We start from the raw sequence: 24,374 nt of genomic DNA on the forward strand, positions 1-24,374 counted from the left end.
CATCTCTATCTGACAAAAGCTATATAATTACAACCTTGTTTTAAAGCAAGCTAGACACAGCTAGACACTAGCATATTACAATGTCTGTCTGGCACAGATTGTCTCACTCCCATCTCAATGGCCTGGATGACATGCTTTTTCACTTTCTTTATAATAACACCGGAGCTAATTTAGATTTCCATAGTGTGTCAGAGGAATGAATAGCTCACTCCTTAAGGTCTTTGAGTACTTTAAAGGTCAACGTTAGTGTGATTTCAAGTTTAGACTTGATACTGTAATTCCAGTGCAGTATGTAAAATATGAATAAAAACCTATACTTACAGTCGTTCTCAGTGGCTTTGGTGCATTTCTCAGATCAGAAATGAAATTCTCAAAACCACTTGTTGTAAATAAATGGATATATGGCATACAGAAGAAGTGCAGTCTTCTGCATTTCAGTACAGTAACTGTCATCCAAACGGTTCCCATAGTTTACATCCGGTGTGCAGTATTATATTGACAACATGACTAAGAATGTTGACTATCTTGACTATCAAGGACTTTATATTCTGATGGCACTGATATGTTCATTGACATGAATACTTTTGAGAGATGAACTACAGATTTTGAGTAAAGGCAGATTTTTACTTCTGCGTCAAAACTACACCATAGGTTGTGCACCTCTCCAAAAAAATCACAGCGCATCAAATCAAATGCATTTAGCAGACGCTTTTATCCAAAGCGACTTTTTTTTTTTATCAGTATGTGTTAAATAAATAGATAGATATAGATAGATACTGTAGATAGATAGATAGATACTGTAGATAGATAGATAGATAGCTACCATATCAACATTATATACAAAAAAGTGCACCAAAATTCAAAAATCTTTTGAAGATACAGCTTAAAATTTATTTTACCATATAAAATCACAATTCTGACGTAATAAGTTTTCATCTCAGTTTTTATTTTTTATATAAAATGAGACAAATCAGTTATTATTTTAATCTCCAATCTGCTATTTATCAGTTCAGATCATTTTTTAATGCTTTAATAACTAGTAGAATACACTAACCAGTTTTAAATATCAGATGCTCAGTGCTATTCTAAACATGGGATCGTGCTGGATAAAAATGCACAGCTGGATTTGACTAAGTTTGCAAGGTTTGTGAAATTAAATGTTTAATAGCCATTCAAATATTTGTTTAAAATATATAAATGGATATTTGCATGCTGACGGCAAACAAGAAAGTATTATAATGTGTGCCTTTCTATTACTAATAATGTAAAAGCAATCATTATAATATTTTTTGTACACATTAGATCCTTTGTTTAAAGTGGTCATATGATGTGATTTCAATTTTTCCTTTCTCTTTGGAGTGTTACAAGCTCTTGGTGCATGAAGAAGATCTGTAAAGTTGCAAAGACTAAAGTCTCTATTTATCATCTCGGTTTGAAATCATAGTAAAATTCCCCATGGTTAGTATTACCATTTCATCTTTTAATTATCATTAAAATCATATTCGTCATACCACGATTTGAACAACTCACGATAAATAAATACTGTCCAGCATAAAGCACAATTTTCAGCAACAGTCTCACGTGCGCACAACATGCAGAGAATTTAGTTTTGAGTGAAAACAGGGCAGAAAAGCTGGGAGGTTTCAAAAGATTGAACATATATGTTCCATTCAAAGTGCATTGAAGTGTGTGAGATGTGAATTTAAATTTTATATATTAACAGAGGTATATGATATCACACTTGTCTGTGTGAAGGCATTGCACAGTGCAAATCTGTGAATGAATGTTCTGAAGTGAGGTAAACTTCAACAGATTTCCCCTGCTCAGGGAGTGGGGAGCAATGAACACTGTGTAGAGACCATGCCAATGGGAACAAAGTTCATGCACGGAGCTCACTTCTAATGAGCTGATTATCTGAATCAAGTGTGTTAACAAAGAGACACACACAATGTGCAGAGCTGGGAGTCGCGAGGACTGTGATTGAGAACCACTGAACTAAAGGAAGTGTTCTTAATTGCAATGCTGTTTTTGTCGACAGAGGTTCAGGAAACAGCTGTAATTCATCTTTTCCATAAGCGCCACCTGCTGCCAGAGAGAGGATTTACCAAGATTTACATTTACATTCAGCCTGTGTGTTCATTTTCTGTCATGCCCTGTGATGAAAAACTAGCTTATGTGGATTCTACACATTTAAACAATTCAGATAAGTTATCTAGAATTATTTATGAAGCAGAAAAAATACATATAATCATTTATTAAACGATTTTAATTTTGACTTATATCCTTATTTAAAGGCTGAAATATGAGATTTACCTTTTTATTAAACTTTTTCAAAGCTTTATTTGAACATTTACATTCGATATCTCAACATGCTATTAAACTGTTGTCAGTCAAGTTGTCATTTAAAATCTGGACATTAAAGGTAATTTTATTGTTTTAGTGAATATGCAAACAAAAAGTCATTTTATTTGTTGTTTGTTGATTTTTAAATATATAACTTGGTTAAGTGATTTATGTGTGAGTACTTTTTTAACATCTCCAGCACATTTTAATAATACCGTGATAATACTGGTCACTATAATCATGATAAGAAATTTTCATACCGTTACATCCCTGTTAGTTTAAGTATTTGAGTTTTGCACATTGTGTGTGTGTGTGTGTGTGATAGAGAGAGAGAGAAAGAGAGAGAGAGAGAGAGAGAGAGAGAGATGGTCACACAGTAACTGTTTATAGCTTGTGTACTGCAAACACATAGGAGCTTCATCACTGTGTCTGTCAAGTGATTTTGTTTCCATTTCAGGCTTGAACTGATGGTAAAATGGGCATGTTGTCACATTTCACTTCACATTTTTTGAGGGTAAATTAAGAAAAATGTATACACTGTAATTATGAAACAAAGCGACATGGTTGTACTAGACAAAAATTAAAAATAAAAATACATTTTACTACAAGTGTAAAATAATTTTTCATACTGTGGATTAAAGAATATCTATAATCCTAAAGCCCATGTGGATTTATGCTCTCCCCTATCACTGTAGATAAATACAATATAAATTTACGTCTTGCGCACTTTAATGCCCTTTGAATGTAATGTGTATTTTCTAATTAGAAAGAGGGCCTCTAGACGTACACTCGATTTGCGTTCAAGAGGGTTTCTCAAGCTGAAGGGTCCTCTGAATTTGGTGCGGATTCGCCATGCCATTACGCAGATATGGCCATTCAAAACTTCAGTGGTTTTCCATAGACTTAAGCTTTAAAGCGTTTCATCCAGGTCGCCAGTAGCAAGCAATGCAGCTGTTACCAATCTCTGCTGGACAAACTAAGTAATTACACCATTTCAAGCATTTTATCTGCATTATATGTTCTGAAATAAAATGTTCATATCGTAGGCATATTGGCCTATAATGATAAATCAGCAACAACCACATATTGGCCAATAATATTGTCAAAACTATATATTGGTTGGGCTCTAAAAGATAAATAGATTTTATATTAACGTCATAGGGAAGTTATGGGGTATAAGCACAAGTTTGAGACATAGCACTGAAGAACCAGCAATCACTTCATCTACTGATAGTGCAGTTCAGACAAAGTTTTATAGTTTAAGAAAACAGATAAAAGAGGAACGAGACATCTTGATCAAGGTGAATCCTCGAGTTTCCATTAATTTCCTCCCTTTCAAAACAATTGAAAGCTCTAGATCAAAATGTTTGCATTACTACTCTCATATATTGCTCTCATCACAACTACATTAATAAAACTATTAAGACATACTTTGTTATAACAAAAAGTGCCAGAGAGGCCGAAACAACAAAAGAAATAACATAAATAGAAGAGGAAAGAGAGCTGCTGACTAGACTTAAAAACATATACACATAAACAGACTGTTTTCTTGGTCTTAAGGTGGGGCTAAAGTGTATCTCTAAATATATATTTTTACTACATATACAGTCCATTCCAATAGATAAACAGAAGTCCAATTAAGACTGTCCTGCTTTTTTTTTGTTCTACTGGAAGCGTACTAGTTATTAAACTTGTCAATCAGCTCAACTCCACCAACATGTATTTGCAGTTTACACAAACAGATGTCAACACTGCTAGCAAATCTATCAGGACCATAGCACCTCTCCCGTCTGCTCCACACTTCCTGTTTGTACTTCATTACTAGTCTTTGAACACTGAATCAGACATCCGTTATGTTTTTAATGTCTCTGATTTTAGATCACTTTTATTTGCCCTCCACATGCTCAAATGTAGCAGAGCAAAAATGCCTCAAACACTTTCAGGCAAAACATATTTACAAAAATAATGATATACTGCATGGACTTTATTCTGCTAAAGGAGGAATGCAGGATAGTGCCCTGAACGCTGGGCGCTGGGAGTTGGCACATGTTTAAAAGGTTCAAACCACATGTATGGGCTTGAGCAGGTTTTCTACTTCAAACCTGGCTGAAGTCACTATGACAGGGCAGGTATACATCAGGGGCTGTATTCACAAAACATCTCAAGGCTAAAAGGTAAAACAAAAATAATGGGCATGTCAGTGTAAATTTTAGTGCTCAAATGTTAGGGCTTATGTATTAAGTCCAAACATTACTCTGAAGGTTTCCTTCCCTTTTACACAAGGATTTACAATAAAGGCATAGTTTACCCAAAAATGAAAAGAACACCAGAGATATTTTAAAGAATTTTGGGGACCACTGACTTGCATTGTATGGATAAAAAACACAGAAATTGATAAAAATATCTTCTTTTATGTTCCACAGAAAAAAATTAAGTTGTACATGCTTGGGTAAGTAAAGTTTTTTTTTTCTCTTTGGGTGAACTATCCCTTCAAATGGCATACCAGCATATCATATGTGTTGATGCTCTGTTGATCCTCGACTTGATATCCAATGTAAAGTGTGGGTCCTGGAACAAACCACTTCAGAACTTCTGCTCCCATCTTATACAGAATGTATGAAGAATTTATAGCAATGAAGGTATTTTGCACCATTTTTGGAGGTGGCTAGCATGTTTGCATAGTATTGGTAAATGTAATGAAAAAGTATTAAATGAACTTTAAAAGTATGAAATGTAAATTCTAAGTTCTTAGAAACATCTTGTTGCTCTCTAATGTGCTGGATCTGCTAAAAGCAATGTAATGTACCACAGATTTCTGTAATGCACTAAACCACAAACCCACGTGTCTGCCTATCAAACAGAGAGAATGATAATAAAGGTGATGTCTGGAGCAACAACAGATGTTCTCTAACTCCCATTCAAACTCTGACGAAACATGTCTCAGTCTCAGACTAGATGAGATGATATCTAAAGCAGACAAACCTCTGCACACACACACACACACACATACAAAAATGTCCAGGTAACTTCTCTCTCATCGTTCTTTCACAGTTTGATGACCTCTCCATCACTTAAACAAACACACAGTCAATGCATGTGTTTGTATGTGTGGTGTAAATTAGCCACCCACTGAAAAAGTTGCTCTTTGCCAGTTTATTTAGGGTTTAGCGCTGTGGGGGTGGGGCAGTGGTGGAAATAGAGATTGGGTGTGAGAGGAGGATCACTCTCCAGCTAATCATAAATAATATTTGATTCTCTTTCACACCACATTGAAACTATAAGCACCCCAACAGTGCACACATACCATTTAATCTATTAACTAGGGATGCAACGAAATGGCCAAAGGGGTGAATACCAAACACCCCATATACTGTAGGCCTATTTTGCCCTTTTTTTTCACCACTGCATTAATTAAAGCCAAAATGTGCTTTTTACTGTTTTGTTCTGCTTTTAAAAAAAAAACCACTCAATTAGAAAACAATAATTTAAAAATATTTACTTTACACTATTTACTTGTTACATTCTAGCAGACAACAAAGCACAGTTTAACTTAAAATTAATAATCATTTAGTAAAATAATATTTTTTGGCCATTTTTGAGACTTGAATCAGGCTTGTATTTTTTACTGTCCAAATAAAGGCAGGCTTGCTGAGTGGAAGAGACTTCTTTTAAAACATTAGAATATATTACAGATCCCAATTTGAACGCTATGTGTGAATTTCATAATAAATGTATTAATAGAAATGTTGTAGGGTGATTATTATTATTGTCTTACTTTTTAATTTTATTTTTCAGGACAACAGTAAACCCGCAGGAAGAGCTTCTTTTTGTTGACAACGGCATGCAGATTTATAAATTATTATCATTACGAATTTGGGAAGATGTTTGTCACATATATCACATTGTCACATGCTTTAAAAAAAACTCTACTAAGCAACTGACGAGTAATGAGTGCAGCACAGATTTTCCTCTTGCTGTGGGCTTTGAAACCTGGTGCAGAGAGCTTAAACCGTCAGATTACATGCAATTTGTGCGTGCATTAGAAAATATAACATTCTGCAGTTTTTTTTTACTAATCATTTGTGATAATTTCCCGATTTCAATCATCATACAGTAACCTAACCACCAGCAGTAGCCACCTCTTCTTCTCATTGGAGACGTGATGCAGCATTAAACAGTCTCTCGCTGTCTGTGCTTCATACATGTAATGATTTCTGCATCTTTTTCTGTTAGATTTAAGCACTTTCACACTAGCGACATGTTTGCTGCATTAGTGCATGCCTCTATTTGATCATGTTAGTCATTGTTTGTTACACATTTTTCAGCCTTTTATGTTTATTTTCGGTAGCTGAATATTCAGTGCATCCCTACTATTAACACTCACTAGGCCATCAAGCAGCAGTAGTCTCCAGCTTGATCAAAAGATTTTGATCGAATTTCCTGCTACTGTGATGTTTCTCCTGAGAAAAATACCTTAGTAATGTATATTCATCCAATGTGTCAGAAACAGTACAAAAATTACAAATTTTTAATATGTTGAACAAATGATCATGTCTGAGTGAAACTGAACTTTTACAATGCATGTAAATTTAATAAATGTTTTAAACTGTGATCAGATTTGCCAAGATACCAAAATCTTCCATATCTTCCAAACTTAAATTATCTGAGCAATATGCTTACTATGCAACAATCATTTTCAAAACCTTTTGGAGGAACATCTGAGAAGTCAAAACTCAGAACTGTATAATGACTAGAACCCGACCGATATATCGTTTTGCAGATATTAGGGGAAGATATGAGCCTGTATATTCCTATAAATTCTGCCAATATATATATATATATATATATATATATATATATATATATATATATATATACATTTTCTTTTACAGAACATATAAGGCAGATAAAATGCTTGAAATGGTGTAATTACTTCGTTTTTTCACCAGAGCATGCTCCATTGTTTGCTACTGATGACATGAAACACTGAAACACTTTAAAGCTTAGCAAATGCTTTAAAGCTCCGCTACGCATTGTGGCCGCATCACCACCTCGGGTGAGCATTATTTTTATAATAATTAAATGGCCCATCGTCAATTATTCCTTACTTAATCAGAGGTAGCCTATATTACTCTATGTCACACTTCACACTTGTCTAGTAAGTTTCATCTGGGTGTGAAGACAGTAGCGCAAATCCATGGATGAATGTTCCAAAGTGAAATAAACTTCAATGGAATAAAGTTAAATGGAATTGAATTTAATTAAATTAAAGTTGAATGAACTTCAACTTTTCTGTTCATTGCACTAATGTCAGACCCATTTTGGACGTCACGTCATTATAAATGTTTGATCACCACAATTGAGTTATCATTGCAAAAAATGTATTTCTGTTTATGTATATACTGTATTCTATATATAGTACCAGTCAAATGTTTGGACACACGAATGGAAAACTGTCCAAACTTTTGTCAAGCACTGTACTATAATATACACAAAGAGTATCAGTATATGAGTCAATATACCACCCATGGGTATTAATTTTATGTACCTTGATAAAAATAAAAACAATTGGGCAGCCACTGACTCTGATTTTAAGCATCACCAAGGACCACGGTTTTAGCTAAAAATATTCATTACTGTACAACTGAAAGAAAAAAGTCACCATCATCTTTTATGGCCTGAGGGTGAGTAAATTAACAGCAATTTTTCATTTTTGGGTGAACTATCCCTTTAACTAGTAAAACTAGAAATCCATTTCAAAACAATTCTTTTTTAATTAAAATAATAGTTTCCCAATGCGAGCTGTCATAGTGAGCATTGCCAGTGCTTTTGGGCCTGTTTTGAAATAATTTTCTTGCATGGCTTCCTGTACATATCTCGTGACCCTCTCTCTCTCTCTCCTGCAGGTGAGATAAGACTGGAATTTGCTTGTCCTCCAGGTGAGACAGAACTATCATGAGCTGCCAACCCCCACCTTGGTCCCCATATCCTGGCATGAGACTGCAGCAAAACCCGGGCACTCAGGGTAGATTTCTTTGTACTGAATGGATGTTATGGCTGCGAATACAGACTGCTGATCTTTGGAGTTGACTTCATGGGTGTGTTTTCTTTCTTTCTTTCTTTCTTTTTTTTGAGAGCTGAGGTGCTTCATCATTTGTGACACCAACATGTATGTGCATTACCATATTATGTATATACAAGCAGATATGCACACATCCCAAGATGTAAGTGTGCTCATATCTGCGTTCACACACTCATATCTGAAGCAGAACACGTACAGACGCCACACACATCCATACAAGTTCATACACCTTGACCTGCAATGTATGGAGTCCCTCAAGTATAAAAAGTTCAAAGCAGATCCCCATGGTTTAAGTTACCAACAAACTCTGTGACCTGGTGACTCCAGGTTCTGGCACCTCCAAAAGATTAAAAACCAAAAATATCATAGATAATTACAATTTTAGTTTGTATATATATATATATATATATATATATATATATATATATATATATATATATATATATATATATATATTACTGAATAAGGACATGTTAGTCTTCAACTATCATTAAAATACACTTTGTCATGTGCTGCTAGATTTTACCACTAGGCAGCCAGTACTGAAAGACAGAAGGGTGGGAATTGTGGCCAGGAATTCCATTCTACTTTGAGTTAAAAGGCTTTGACATTTTAAAAATAGGAGAAAATCTGTCCTTTCACACTGTAATGGCTCCTCAAAAGGACAACTTTTGGTTAGATCGAGCGGTATACACCAAGAGCATTTCTAGCCTTTCATCCACACTGTTGCATAGCCAACCCCAGCAGCAATATAGATGCTTCATTGTTGACAAACGATAGAAGACATTTGCAAGTTTTGTAACCTACATTGGATTCATTAACTTTTTTTTTTTTTTAACAAAACTAGAAAAGTTACATCAATATTTATTAATTATCAGATCTGGCATCACTATCGCTGATTCTAAACAGACACGTGACATGACTGCTATTGTCCCCAATATAGCAATGGTCCTGGTGTCCATCGTGTTTCTAAACGAATTTGCCCTATTAACTCTATCGTGAACAATATCAGATTTACTAACTGTATCTTTGTAAAGCATCACTGAGCACGAGCCAAAGCAAGGAACTCTAGCCTCAAGGATATATCTATTTGTATCACATTATAAAACAAATGTTTCAAATTCTGAATTATTCCGAATAATCAGTGCCACACACTCCTCGGGTGTCTCCTCGTATCGTACCTTGTATCGTCTCCTCGATTATCCACATCAGACAAACACAGAGACATTCTGGACTGGGGGTGGGTGGTAAATATACACTGGATTTTTGTTTGAAGGGCTTTAGGGGTTAAGAGGTTCTGTGAACAATCGGCTGTGGCCAGATTCACTTATTGTATAGACCTGAGGGTCGTGCAGTCTTGGTCTCGGGGGATGGGTGGCACTTTAAGTCTACATGCCTGTCCTGATGGCTAGCAAACTCCTCCCTCTATGAATGACAGATGCCACCTTTCACCTTGTAAACTGAGAAACAGAAACTGGGCGGAACCTTAGGAGTAAAATGAAAGAGTTCCAGAATTCTTACTGAGAATCCGAATAATTCAACAGCCGGTCATTGGGAAAGGAAGTGCAAACTACATTTACACTCCCTGTTGGGATTGGTGCACAACAATGCCATTTGGGAATGTAGGAACATGATGTGCTTTGTTGTAAGGTCACACATGTGCTCTTTTATCCCTGCTGTATCTGTACCCCTAGGACAGGTCCCTCCCTAAACATGTCCTCACCTGTCTGCCTCCTGCTACTGCCTACTTTGACAGCGGGACAATGAATCGGCCACATAGCGATGGCATATCTTTGTATTTGTGACAAGGTATCCAATCAGGACCAAAAATACAGGCATGCAAAGCATGTCAGATTGCCCAGGATCACTCTGTGGTGTAGTGGCTAATAAGACAATTGTACACAAAGAATGTGTTTATATGGACATTTTACAGATAGGGTTAGGGTTAATCCTTATCATTTCACATCAAGTAAATAACTGGCATTTAATTTGGCAAAAATGTCACATGTACTGTAATGTGCAAATACAAATACAGTGCCAGTAATCAGACTGCAACAGATTTGCTTATAACAGTGTGCAACAAATTGTTGATGCAGATTAGAAACCACTGCTAAGAAAATATATTTAACATAACCTCTGTGAGGTTAATCAGTATGTGATATTATGAGCATGAGATTGACTACATGTGTAGGTCTATTTATGAAAAAAAAAACAAGCAAACACAACAACAACAAAAATAAAAACACACATATAGCTTATAATGTTCACAAGAGTTACCAGAAATTAAGAAACTTTACAATTATTATTAAATTATGTATTAAATAAAGTTGCTGTTTTATATCCAATATCAATAATACATTTTTAAAGAACATCATGTTTCTTCAAGCAGCTGGGACTATTAAAATGTGATGCGCATTTGCACTTGCACTCAATAAAATTGTTCTAGGCAATCAAATATAACGGATTGTATTTTAACAGTTGCACATGGATATCCCATGATTCAAGTCACCTAGAAGTTTCGCACTTGTTCTTAGAGCTCTCAAGGAAACCAATACCTTCGTGTGATAAAGTAACCTGTATTTATAAACTTTAGCTAAAACGTGTGTGATTGATCCAAAGCAGTGACAACAGTTGTTTCACTTTAAGATGTAACTAAAATATGTAATAAACGATTATTACTTACCGCTGCCTCGGATTTGCGCACCTCTGTACTTATAGTGAGGAACAGAAGTAACACCGCGCCGAGACCCTGTAAGTTCATGCTGATTTTCAAAGAATCTGCCCTCTTAACATTGACAGTTACAGCTATGAGCACTTATTGAACTTATCATATTCCTCTGTTAAGCTAACTGCAGAACCAGCACGTTTTTTCAAAAGTTACAGAGGAATTCGTGAAAAGTCTCAAAAGGCTGTCCAGAGCTGGCGCGCTCGCAATAATGTAACCGCACTTTAGTGAATCCCCTTAACCTGCTCACCGCACTACTTCATATCCCTCCGCTAAAGAACATTCTAGACCCCAACATACTTTAAGCTTTAAAGTCATGGGAGGATTAAAAGTTACATTTAAATTTATTTTGTGGCTTTTTTGTTGGATAAATTATTAATAAAAAACTATTTTACTGACTGTTTCTTTCTTTTGATTTTATAAGGGGATTTGTTAGCGATGTTGTGGCGGAGGACGCATCACAGAAAAATATTGACATTAAATTAAACAAATAGCCTATTTGCATTCATTTTTTAATGCATTTATCAAACAGAAGGATGTAGCTATATATGCTAGCACAGAAAGGCTATATCATTTAAAGTTTACTTTTTTTGCCCAATAGTTCCATAGGTTTGCTTGTTCTCTTCTGCTATTTTTAAGTTAAAATGTGTCATTTTGCAGCCTATTGCTCATTATTAATAAAGAGTTAGACATGCATTAGCTATAATATGTATGGAGTTAATTGAATGAACTCTGATCAGTTTATGTGTTCGTGCAGCCTAATTTTCATTATTTTTATGATGACTAGTGAGAGATATAGGCTGCATTAATGATATTTCAGGTTACATAAGTGGCACACTGTTTACTGATAAGTTTGTGGTTGTTATCGTTGTTTGTTTGGAGGCAAGAGCGTGAGGCGCGGATGATTGACGGGTGGAAACCCCGCCCTCTTTTTCAGAGCACGGCGCACTTGCAGCGGTGCGTGAATCGACTCTGCCGCGAGGAGAGCGTTTCCGACACAGAACTTTCTTGTGAGTGAACTTCTTTTATTCTTAGAGGACACATAGAAGCAACATTTCATACAATACGTTGTGCATGTGCAAAATTAGATTTCCATCTCTCGTTTAATTGTTTATATTTATCCTTATCTCTCTTCTTGCCCTTCGAAGTGGTCGAACTGGTCATCGGATTCTCAAATGAATAGATTTGAAGCCATTAACAGAGGCTTACCGTGAAGACGCCGAGGATAGCCTACATTACCTGCGTTTTCCTCAGAGCTTTGCAAAATGAAGCCTTGGTAAGTACATTAATATCTAGAGATGTCATTTGATTACGCTTACAAATTCAGACACTTGTATGTTAAACAGTGAACTGTCAGTTTTAGTCACGGAATTCAATAAAGCGCTTTATTTCTGTAGAGCACAGATGATGGTTTTGTTCTTCTCCCTTCACAGGAGTTTTGTGTTACCAGTTGTCTTGTTTGCAGTGTCTGCTCAAGGGGTAAGTCTTCTATCATTATTAAAACGCATAACCGTTGTTTCCCTTGTGGATTTTGTCGCAAGTAGGTTGGATCATTTGTTATTTAACTGATAGCCCAAGTTGTTTTTAGTAATAGCTTATACATTTGGCTCATCATGTTTGGGTTAACTTTTGCAAACACATTTGAATGTTTTCATAAGACACAATCACTTGACAAATTACAACCCATGAAGTTTTGTGTAAACTATTTGTGTGCCTTTTAAATGGTTAGTTACTGCTCACAAACCATTCGTTTTTCAGTGTAATTTCTTGTTTGATGATTTGTGATGTATCTCAGTCCTCTCATCACCAAACTGACAAAACACTCCTCCTTCTAATTAATATGCAAAGTGTTTCTCTGCCACACCCATTTACCCTGTTACTGCCATATTGACACACACTATTCCAAGTAAATATATGATTATGTTTTATTCTTCCTTTTGTTTTATATGATTTATATTTTACCTGCACATTTTCTTTAAAAGTAGTTAGAGACAAATTTTACAGATTAGTAGAGTCATTCAATTGTTGTAATTGGTGGAAAATAAATTGGTGGTATTAACGTGCAGGTTTAATTGTTACATATAAGGTTAGTGTGAATCCTTATAGAGGTGAATTATGAAAAGTTGTCTCTTGAGGCTTTATTTGAAAGTAAGTTGTGATTTAACTGTTCTGGGCTGCGCTTCCCAAAAGCATCGTGAACCTAAGTTGATCATAGCTCTGTTGGTTTCAGTGGGTCTAAAATGTACTTAAGCTTACGAAGCTTTTGGGAAATGCAGCCCTGGATGCCTGTAGAAGTTAAGGAGTGGTATGGGTGTGGGGAATAGAAAGAGAGTCTTGTATTTAATTATAGCAGTTAATAATAGAGAGCATGACATTAGAGACTATATAGAGATTAAACACTTATCGAGTGGCAGCATTTTGGTTGGGAAAAACTGATGTGAGAGTAATGCAGGTGGGATGGTGAGTAGTTGCTTGCAGTTTAGTCTAGCCATGAAATAATTAGAGCCTGCAGTAACAAACAGCTTAGCAGACTAATAATTAATGGAGGGCTGGGTTTTCCTCTAGTTCCATGTGTAGCATGAAGCACTCATGTTTTGCTTCAGTACATAGGATGTTGTGCCTTTAGATGCTTGTTTATTTGTAATAAAATAACTGAATAATCTTCATTTAATTTCCCTATTGTTTTATTGTCCACAGTAAAAGAACACTTCCCAAAATGACAGTACTTGTAAAAATAGTTAGAATTTTAATTCAGTAAAAATCTACTACCTGAAAATCCAATTTAGGTTCAAGTTCAACTTCCTGTGTGGGGTGGCCACTGGTCAGTTCAAGTTATCACTCAAGAACTGATAAGGAGCCAGTTCTTAATTCTCAATTTTGCACATCCCTTGTATGTAGTCATAAAATCAGACAGAGGATCCAGTCACGTGGCCACAGGAGCTGCATTGCTTGTTAATACCAAGTGTAATCTCTGTGAATGCAGAGGCATTTGGTGTAAATGACATGCAGATTGTTGTCAGTGCTTGAAGTGGAAAAAAGAAGTGCTGATCTACACCCCCTCCCCCCCAAAAAAAATATATATTTTAGAGCAAAATATATTTTTATTTTTATTATAAATAAGCAGCAGTTAAGATGTGATACCAAACAGGACCACAGGGAGATGCCAAAAGGCCACTAAACCTGCTGCCTTAACCTGACTGTACATGCTACTATACAGATCCATGCAGAATAACTAAACCACTGACCAGCGCATACTCTAAAACACCTTCAGCTGACATTCATTATAAAACATTTGTGCTTTTGAGCCAAATACATGCTGATTAAAAGATTAATTTACTGCCATCTGGACCTAAGTCACTCTCTTCACCATCTCTGATGAAATCCGTGTGAAATCCATGTTTTTCTGCATAATCGCTGTTATGAACTTATTTATTACTATTGCATTCCCTTACTGGATCCTTGAACTTTACAGAATGTTACCGGTTTCAAATGACCTCCTGGGTAGTGTGCTTTGTAGTGTCATCATTTCTAATCATCCAAATAATGACACTTTGACTTAGTACTGGCAACATGTCAGAAGTGCCGGTACACACGAAAAAGTGCCAGTATGCTAAAGATTAAAATATTAATGTGTCGGTACTGGTTAAACTGAGTATATGAGAAAAATTAAATGACACAATCAAGTTTTTTGGTGTGGATGGAGAACAGTAAGGTGCCAAGCAGTGATCCCTGTGGGACACCAATGTTGTTGATGGGGACTTGAGAGTGGGTCTTACCACTTTGCATGACTTATTTTCTAGTATCAAAAGTAGATCTTAGACCAAAAAAACAAGTTCAGATCAAAAAAAAAAAAAAAAAACATCATTCACCCATGTTTAATAGATGTTTGGGAACTACAAGTTAGCTAAGTGAATGTTTTTGGACAGTGACTCCATTTTCTTTAAACAACTCCTGATGTAGACATAACTTTAACTCAAACTTTTTGGAGGTAGATGGAGCTTGTAGAGGGGTCGGACTCCCAACATCATTGAGATAAGGTCAGCAAGAATGAGGAGAAAAGTTCTTAGGAGTTTTTGATTGGGTCAAGACAGAGGTCAGGGTCAGGTGAATGGTTTTACCATTCTTTTTTTTCCCTATGGGCAAGAACAATCAAGCTTTATTCAGTGTTCTGATATTTAACAGCAATCTTAAGCTTCTAAATGGATTTTAAAGGGTCATTGGACCAAATTCTTTAACTGGATTATGGTGAGCAGGGCAATACAAGGAGCCAGGTATTAGTGATTAAACATAAGTGTTACTGTCAGACTATATGAAAACACACCGTTCATTTGCTTTTTTTGTGCATTATTTAGTCTTTTTAAGAATAGGGGTAATTTACAAATATTTCAAGCCATATTTCATAAAAAATTTGTCAAGAAGTATGAAGAAACTGGTTGGTAGCACCAGATTAAAGATTTCATTGAGCCCTTTTAGAATAAAGTCTCTGTCTTTGTGTTGCAAAAATCTAGAGTTTGTGTATTTTATAATGCTACAATATAAATATGATATCATAAATGATATCATATGAGTAGGGTAGTAGTTTAAATATTTATATAAGGACATATGGAACACACTCCATATCTTTTATTTAGATAAATATGCACAGATAAGCCATCACTTTTGGCAGTTCTTATCTGCAGACACTCAAAAGCATTATTATTGCAATGACTGTTTATTATATTCACTTTTCTTTAATAATAAGAATAATCTAAATCAACTACCTCTTCTACACACTATATCAGTGGAGAGAGAGAGAGAATGAGAGAGAAAAAGGGGGGATGGGATAAAGGGGTTTATGCGATCTAGAAAAACATGAAGGCATGTTAAAGTACTTTAGTTGAGGTGTTTTGTGGTTGAGTACTGTGCAGATACATAGATAATTTATCAGTATTTTAACTAAGCCAAAATAAATGGATTCCAATAATTAGGTGCACACATAGAGTAAGGGATCCCTTCCCTTTAGAATCCCTAAAGCTCAGAATAAAAAATGGGCTTGTTCAGAATATTTAATGTAAAATATTAGTTTTATTGTCACTGTCTCTTCTGCACTTTTCCTTGCTGCGGGTGTCACTTTCTAGAACATTCCTCCAGGTCAGACCGAGACACTTTGTGATTGCTTTGTGATTTGTTAGTGCCCCTCACCATTTGAACCTTCCCTGGGGCACAAATTCTCATGTCCCCTCCATATATTTAAAAGCTGTAACACCAGGAGGTAATGTTTATGGCCCTTAATTTGATAGTAGGATAAGTGGATAAGGTGGCTTCATTTATTGTTCCCTACATGTTTCTCTCTTTGCCTCGTCAGATTTGGTTTAGTTACTGAGCAGAAATTAGTTAATCTTACTGTCAGTGAGAGCTTTACTCCTTACATGGCCTGATTTTACTGTACAGAGGCTTGTGGTTTGACATTTAGATCTGCACATTTTCGCAGTGCCAAAAAGCAGACAGTTTTACTGCTTTTTCATCTTTGTTGACGATGGATAGCATCTGTATGTAGACCTGTGTATGTTTGTGGGACCACGTGTGTGGCCTTGCTTTTACTGCTTCACTCTGCCACATGTCCAGCCAGGTTCTTCTGTAATGTCCCGCTGTTACAATCAATACAACTTGAGTATAAATCACAGCATGATACTGTGACATGTTCGGCTGCTAAGGATCATTTCATTTTGTTTAAGTTGTAAAGTGTGTGTCTCTTTCCCTCACCATTTCCCATAGCTCTGCATGGCCTTTTTTGTGCCCATCATAAGTCATTGCTTAGCGTATGATCTCTTTTTAGCTTTATATCTTCTAAGCTGATCTCCCTCTTTCTGTTCTATTTTCCTTCTTCCTGTTGAACCATTCAAATCATGCAGCAAGTAGCTCTTCAAATAATAAATTCCAGAGATTTTGAAATTAAAGTCTTCACGGTGATGACAGATTTTTCCTTCAGAGCTGATTTAAGAGAGTGACAGGATTTAAGGCATGCCAGTGACTTCTCTGACTTGCCGTCAACTCTGCACACATGATAGAGCTCACCAAGATCCGTGTTCACTCATGTTCAAAGCATACAAAGGGTCGAAGGTTACACTATGGAACAGAGTGAGAGTGTGTGGAGAGAGCATCTTAACATTCTTTCCTTCACTCACAGGGTTTCTGAAACAGTGTAAAAGAAAAAAAAGAAAAGAAAAGAAAAGAAAGGACATAGGATTAATAAACAGAACATTACTTTAGTGCATTGTTGTGCATTTGTTAAAGCATTCTGGGTAACTGCTAGGGCATTTAAATGTGGTTTATTACTGACAAATCTAAGAAAACATGTCTCACTTTTCTTCAACAGGCATAGATGGGACAGGAAATGTTTTGTGGGTGTAGATATTTGTTTAAACCTCTACCCCAAAATAAAAAAAGAGCGGAATTAGACTGTTAATGCATGGGGCTATTCTTTTGGAATTTTTATCTGGATACTTTAGATTGGTCCTGGGGCCTGTGTCTCATCTGGTTTCCTGTTGATCGCAACATTGCCCAAAAGTTCTCCATGTATCATCAGCCGTTAATTTTCAAGAAAGAAATTAATGAGACATACAGAGAATACTCGTTTATAATGATGAGCAAATGCAGTTCTCACACTGAGAGCATGGAAAAACAGACAGATGAAAGATTGATGGATTGATGGAAGAAAAGACGAATTCCCCTCAGGGTTTAAGAGCTTTTTCTGCTTTTTATCGGAAACATATAGGTAGGTTTATGTTTATGTTGTTTTAGTTCGTACACCCCTTGTCTTAAACCATCTACATGTCACTGCCTTGGGCTGGATTTACTCATTGCTTTGAAATGGATTTTTGCTCTTTTCTTTCTTTCATTTGTTGATGGCTGCTTGCATTCACTCATTCAAATCCTTCATGTACCCCACCCTTCTCTGTCATCCGTATAACCTTCAAGGCAAAACCCCCAATCCCACTTTTTTCATATACATGTTTACCATTATTGCGAATGAGCCTAATATAGACATAAAAATAGAAGCACACTAATATTTTGTACTGGCAGAAAACAAGTAAATACCACATTCATAATTGCAGTTACTCTGTGTTTTGCTGCAAGAAAGCCTGTAATTGGAATAGCTGTATTTATTCATTTGTGTTTGGCCTCCCCTCCCTCTCTACGGAACTAAATCATCCTTTCTTCCCTCTGTTGTTTTTTCCCTACATATCTATTGTACAGGATCTTCTTAATTCCTGCTTCATTCTTTACCTATGATGTGTATCCATGTGAATTATATAAACAGTTTTCAGTAGCTGATGCCAAGTGCTCAAATGTACCCTTGTCTAAGCTTTGTTTGTGCATGAACTGTCTGAGCAGGCTTTGTAGTGCTAGTGAACATTTAAAACAGCATGAGGGGCCAGGTGTAATAGATGTTTTTTTAAATCTAGTTGCTAAATTAATTAAAAACTAAAATATTTTGGTCATCGTTGGTGTACATATCACATTTTATTTTTATTCAGAAATAATGTTAAATACTGGTGTATGAAATGAACATTCTCAACTCGTCATGGGTTCACATACCTCTCTCTGGATCATTTTGCTCATGTTCTGCGTGTTTGAAGTGCACTATATGCATCTAAGCCGCTTTGGAATATAAGCCGTAGCATGTTTCAGATGAAGAAAAAAACTTGACTTAAAGTCTAGGATATACAGTACTGCTGATGCTTACCTGAAACTCTTCTAAAGCTCAAGCATCAGTGTGTATCTGTAATATTACAGTGTAATCATCTATAGCATAGTTTAGCTCAGCACGGTCAAGTACTATCATGCATAAACCATCGAAAGTATGCATGTCACATTATTGTTAAATTAGAGGTCATTTTAGTGGTAATATATATGGCTGCAATCATTTGGAGATTCAGTGCATTACATCGCTTGCGGATGTTAAGATGGAATGAAAAATGGTATACGTCAGCCCCCCTCCAGACTTAAGGCCCTGGAGCTAGACATTCCCATGATGGCATTCCCAAATCTGTGACAGGGGCAGGCCTCAGCTTAGTCTCCAACCGTTGGCTAAGCTGCTGAACCCCCTCACCTGCACCACCCGCCCCAGTGAAGTACTACACACACACACACACACACACACACACACACACACCACCTCTGATCCTTTGTTTTATTACCCTCAGCTCTGATGCTTTCTTCTTTCTCCTTCTCAAACATTTACCCCCCTGTTTATTCTAAGAATATCATATCTTTTCCGAAACCCCATTTACTTATTGTCTTTTTCTCCCCCCTTGTCGCCCCTCTATCCTGTTTTGAAAGATGAATGTTCTTCAACACTCTCTCCACGACCTTTTTACCTGTCTTTCTCACCTGTCTGTTCCTGCATTACTGCTCCAAGGCAGATTTAAGGGAGATCAAGACAATGAAGGTGTGCTGTTCATTATTAATTATATAAATGTGGTGGTATAGGAGAGAGGGGTGTAGGAAATGGAGTGGTGGTCTTCACATTTAAAGTTTTGTAAATTCAGTTGTTTCAGAAATGGTTGGCTGGGTTTGAGTTTTTATTTACTGTGTGCAAAGTTTTTCAGCTCATTGGTTGGTGGAGTGTCCTCCAGCCAAGTCATTATGTTCATGTTTTACAACCAGATGTGGTCTGTGGTTTCTGTTAATGGCCAAGAAATGTACCTCTGGTAAAGAAAAGCTCTACTGCATTGGTTCAGTACCAGGTCACAGCACAGAAACTACTTGGTTAGTCTCATCAGTACATGCATTTACATGGACACTTTTTGCTTCCATCAGAATGAATTTCCATCGTTCTGTCTCTCTCTGTCTTCTTTGAATCTCCCTATGAAATAACAAGAGACAGAATACAGTCAAGTTCAACAGTTAATAAATATTAACATCAAAACTGGTACTTTAACCTGTTAATTTGCATGCCTATATTTTAATCTCTTTAACCTATTGGTGCGCCAACGCCAATGGAGTAATGCAGTTAACGCACTTCTAATTCAGTTTTAATGTGCGTCTAGAATGGCTGCAGATGAGGCATTAAATGCAAAGCACTGTGACCAACTTAACATTTTATAAAGTTGAATGTATCAATGCATATGCACATAAAACACATACAGAACATTGGTTCCCGAGATTTTTGAGAACTGGAGCTTGTAGCCTAGAATTTTTATTTCTAAATTATGTGAAAATCATCTTGTTTACTCACGTACAGAAGACAATATATTGATTTAAATTTTCGAAGACACTTTTTGTCGGTAAAAGTCATATGCGAGTAGGCGTCGACTATCATGAAGGTCATTGTGATTTACACCTGAGAAGACAAAGATCCGCATAATGAGCTGCATAATGAGCCTCTCATTCAGCTGTGTGTCACTGAGAGGGAGGTGTTACAATAAAGAATGTGAGGACAAAATAAATGTATATAATTTTATGTTTGTAGTTTATTTAGAATATATTTAAGTATCCCACAACATAATTTAATATCCACTTGGGGGAGCAGTTAAACAGTTTATTAGGAACAATTAAAGATGACTTTCAAACTGAATTTTTGCATCATTACTCCAATCCTTCAGAAATCCTTTTAACAATCTGATTTTCTACAAAAAAACATTTATTGTTATTATTATCATTATTATTATTATTATTAATGTTGAAAAGAGCTGAGAATTTTTTTTTCAGGTTTTTTTAGGGGGGATAAATTGAAAGAACAGCATTATGTTACATTTGTTACAGTTACATTTATTTGTTACATTTATATTATTTACATCAAGCTTTTGAATGATATAGTATTGTATATTGTTATTGAAACTTCATAATATTTCACTTGATTATACATTTAGTCAGGAATTATAGTTTGGAAAAAGTCTAACTAGTAAAATGTTTACACCTTATGTGAAAACTAGTACAAGTATATAAATAAATAAAAAGAGACTTACTCATGTTTATGATCTCTGCTGAATAAAGTGCTTCATTCTTTTTTCTGAGGAAATCCAAATCTCAATCATTCTGAATAGTGCGTTCAGCACGGGGGCGTGGTCACATTAGAAGATAATGAAAGTGAAAAGTGGAAGGGACGTGACATCCAACCAAGAATTCACTCTGCATTTAACCCATCCAAAGTGCACACACACACAGCAGTGAACAACACACACACCCAGAGCAGTGGGCAGCCATTTATGCTGCGGCACCCGGGTTTTGATGCCTTGCTGAAGGGCACCTACATCATGGTATTGCCGGCCCGAGACTTGAACCCACAACCCTAGGGTTAGGAGTCAAACTCTCTAACCACTAGGCCACAACTTCCAGTGAAGGGAAGGGAGACGTGCAAAATGGACATCACATTGTTTTCATATGAATTACTTTATCACAGAATATTTGTTTTCGGCAGCAATAAAAAAGTAGACATGTCAGGCTTTCTATAGATATATCTCTCATGTCTCTTCGTTAAGTATTCACTGAGTTACAGTTCATTTTAATGATGTGTTTGTAAATGAAGATCAGCGCAGACAAAGGCTGCAGACAGCACACCTTTTTTTTTAAGTGCACAAATCTTTGTAGTTATGTCTGTATACAAAAAAAAGTAGATTCGATTGATGTATTTCTCTTATCTGTATGATCAAAACTGACAGTGTAATTTAAGTTCTTTTCGGGGTTATCAGGAGAAAATGCCTCATAACACGTATACGTGTCAATCAACTTCAGAGGGTTAAATTTCATTTTTGAAGGAATTGTACTCAGAATTTGTGCTCTGCATTTAACCCATCCAAAGTGCACACACACAGCAGTGAACACACACAAACCGTGAACACACACCGGAGCAGTGGACAGTCATTTATGCTGCGGTGCCCGGGGAGCAGTTGGGGATTCAGTGCCTTGCTCAAGGGCACCTCAGGCGTGGTATTGGCGGCCCGAGACTCGAACCCACAATCCTAGGATTAGGAGTCAAACTTTCTTTTATTTTAGAAAAAACACCATACGTATGTTTAGACCCTGCTTTAAAGGTTCACAGTTTAAGTTTATAATTGTGACAAACAATATCATAACATTTTGATCTGAAAAAAAATGACATCTGCTTAATATCCTTGAAAAATAAAGTTATTGCAAGATTCCTAAAGAAAACAAAACAATTGTAAAACAATAAAATAAATAAAGATGTTGAACATTCTCAGACCCTTTCAACTTGGATTTTACAGGTTTTTCAGTCTGTATTTCTGTTCTGTGTGGAATCACAGAAGCCCCTTTCAAAATTACTTTGTAATTGTTCCCTGGTCGCTAGATTTGGCACTTTCACACTGCCAGTGATGACCCGGTATATGTGCGTGCTTTCACACACAACCCTTGAAGATCCCGTAACGACACGTGACATCAGCGCGTGACGTGTAATGTACGAGACGACAACGCTTGGCACGTTATACTTTAACTGAAGCAAGCAAACGATCTCAGCGTCAGCGCAGAAAGTGAGCAACTAACTGATCTCTGCTTCATTAGAGTTTGCACATATGTTTTCGTCGCGAATGTTGATCTTCCTTCAAAACAGCCGGTAAAAGAGTCGCGCGATAACGTGCGTCATCACTTCGATACGGAATTAGATCTGGCTTTTGTTCACACAGCGCTCGTTGCGGATCGATTACCGCAATGTTACTAGGTCCCCGACCCGGGTTCAATTCGGTAATCAATTCCGGGACGTGGTTGCTTTCACACAGAAGGCGACCAGGCAATGTTACGGGAATATTGCGGGTCCGACGTGCAGTGTGAAAGGGGCTAGAGACTGTGACGTGAGCACCATCCCAACTGCAAAAAATGCCCCCATCATGAGAGAAAGCTGCACCGTGCGACGACCCTACCGCCCGCCAGTGGCAGAACCGAGGTGCCACCTGCGCCGCAGTCCCGGGGCAAACTTTACCACAAAAGCCCAAATATTCAAATTAAGCACGGTCTACTGCAGCGCACATGCCACAGTATCGATACAGAGATGAGAGCTGTACTGATACTCGTATCATCAAATTTCATTGTCGTATTGCTGTATCAAACACAGCGCTAGTATTAATGATAACCAAACAAAAACGTATTTCACACATCCTGCAGACTTTTCTGTTTATTCATTGACATTCAGATTTGTATTGTAGTATGGATCACACCAAACTGTGATCAGAAACTCTGCAGGTTTCAGTAGGACACATACACAAAGATGAGTTTGGCTCAAGGATTACTACATTGTTTGGTTCAGGAGCAGCAAGTTTTGACATCAGCGCTTCCTCTCTTTTTCCTCTCTCTCTTCCTCCCTGTTAGAGCCAGTGTGGGAGGGCATTTCTTTAGTTAATTGGCAATATATAAAAACATACTTTCATTGCTGATTAACTTTGTCTAATGATCCATTGAACTGATTCAGAGATATGCCCCCATCTTGCCTGAAATAATTACAGCTGTATCACAGTCTTCAAACCACATGGACTTCAACCTCACCAGGCTTCTGTGGTGTAAACCATTAGCTGTTTCAGCACTTTGTTGAGCTGTAAATTTGCTTCCCATGGGGGAAGTCTAGTGCTGATTTCCTCAGGCGGTGATGGAAGAGAGACTCCTTCTCTTTACACTTTGTGCAAAAGGCCAGTTGCTGCCCTCTCCTCTAACTCAAACTGAGTTGTAATGTTTCCCTGGTGTGACTTCAAAGCCTCAGACTCGGACCTGCTGCTGAGTGGTGGTTTCCTGTAGCGCTCATAGCAGGTGGTCTGCACGAGTCAGCCTACAGCCTGAGATGCTCAGTTTCCTTCAGCCATCGTAAGAGACCAAGCCAGCTGTGGCACTTCCAGGCTCTTCTTGTCTGTTGAGAGTGATATAAAAATGGCAGTATTAATGGAACTTTGTGAGGCTTCAACGGAAGTTTGAATAAAATGAAACTTACAGGATTATGCTTTTAATCTTGGATGGCTTCAGTAGTTCATCCAAAGAATCAGTCAGTATAACTCCAGATAGTCCTGTTTGAAAAGGGGTCTGTCCTTTTTTGTTGGCATGTAACAATATTTAGTTATCACTGATAAAGCATTGCAGTTAGAAAATGGGTCGTCACAAATTGGAAAGAGTAAAAGGAGAAAGAAAATAGACAAATAAATGTTTTGTCACTTGAACATTACAACTAATTTAGTGGACTTTTTTCTGTCCTTCAGAACCTTGATTCAAACCATAATTGCTTCTTTCTTTATCCTGCTTGTAAAA

General features: G+C 36.8%; 3 protein-coding genes across 8 annotated transcripts in view; 2 read left to right on the plus strand and 1 right to left on the minus strand.

The window, feature by feature from the left end:
• LOC113106277 (collagen alpha-5(IV) chain-like) overlaps nucleotides 1–11,386 on the minus strand; it is a 45,197-nt gene extending 33,811 nt beyond the window's left edge. For both annotated transcript variants that reach the window (XM_026268016.1, XM_026268015.1), the window contains exon 1: nucleotides 11,109–11,386. In XM_026268016.1, the coding sequence (XP_026123801.1) occupies nucleotides 11,109–11,186 (78 nt within the window). In that variant the 5' untranslated portion in view covers nucleotides 11,187–11,386. The remainder of the gene's footprint in view (nucleotides 1–11,108) is intronic.
• LOC113106275 (microtubule-associated protein 1A-like) overlaps nucleotides 1–24,374 on the plus strand; it is a 1,143,919-nt gene that overhangs the window by 238,222 nt on the left and 881,323 nt on the right.
• The window catches only part of LOC113106276 (collagen alpha-6(IV) chain-like), an 87,905-nt gene continuing 75,595 nt past the window's right edge, over nucleotides 12,065–24,374 (plus strand). For all 5 annotated transcript variants that reach the window (XM_026268009.1, XM_026268010.1, XM_026268011.1 and 2 more), the window contains exons 1-3: nucleotides 12,065–12,160; nucleotides 12,299–12,426; nucleotides 12,584–12,629. In XM_026268009.1, the coding sequence (XP_026123794.1) occupies nucleotides 12,416–12,426; nucleotides 12,584–12,629 (57 nt within the window). In that variant the 5' untranslated portion in view covers nucleotides 12,065–12,160; nucleotides 12,299–12,415. The remainder of the gene's footprint in view (nucleotides 12,161–12,298; nucleotides 12,427–12,583; nucleotides 12,630–24,374) is intronic.

Source organism: Carassius auratus, chromosome 7 (genome assembly GCF_003368295.1).
Source record: "Carassius auratus strain Wakin chromosome 7, ASM336829v1, whole genome shotgun sequence".
NCBI classification, from domain to species: domain Eukaryota; kingdom Metazoa; phylum Chordata; class Actinopteri; order Cypriniformes; family Cyprinidae; genus Carassius; species Carassius auratus.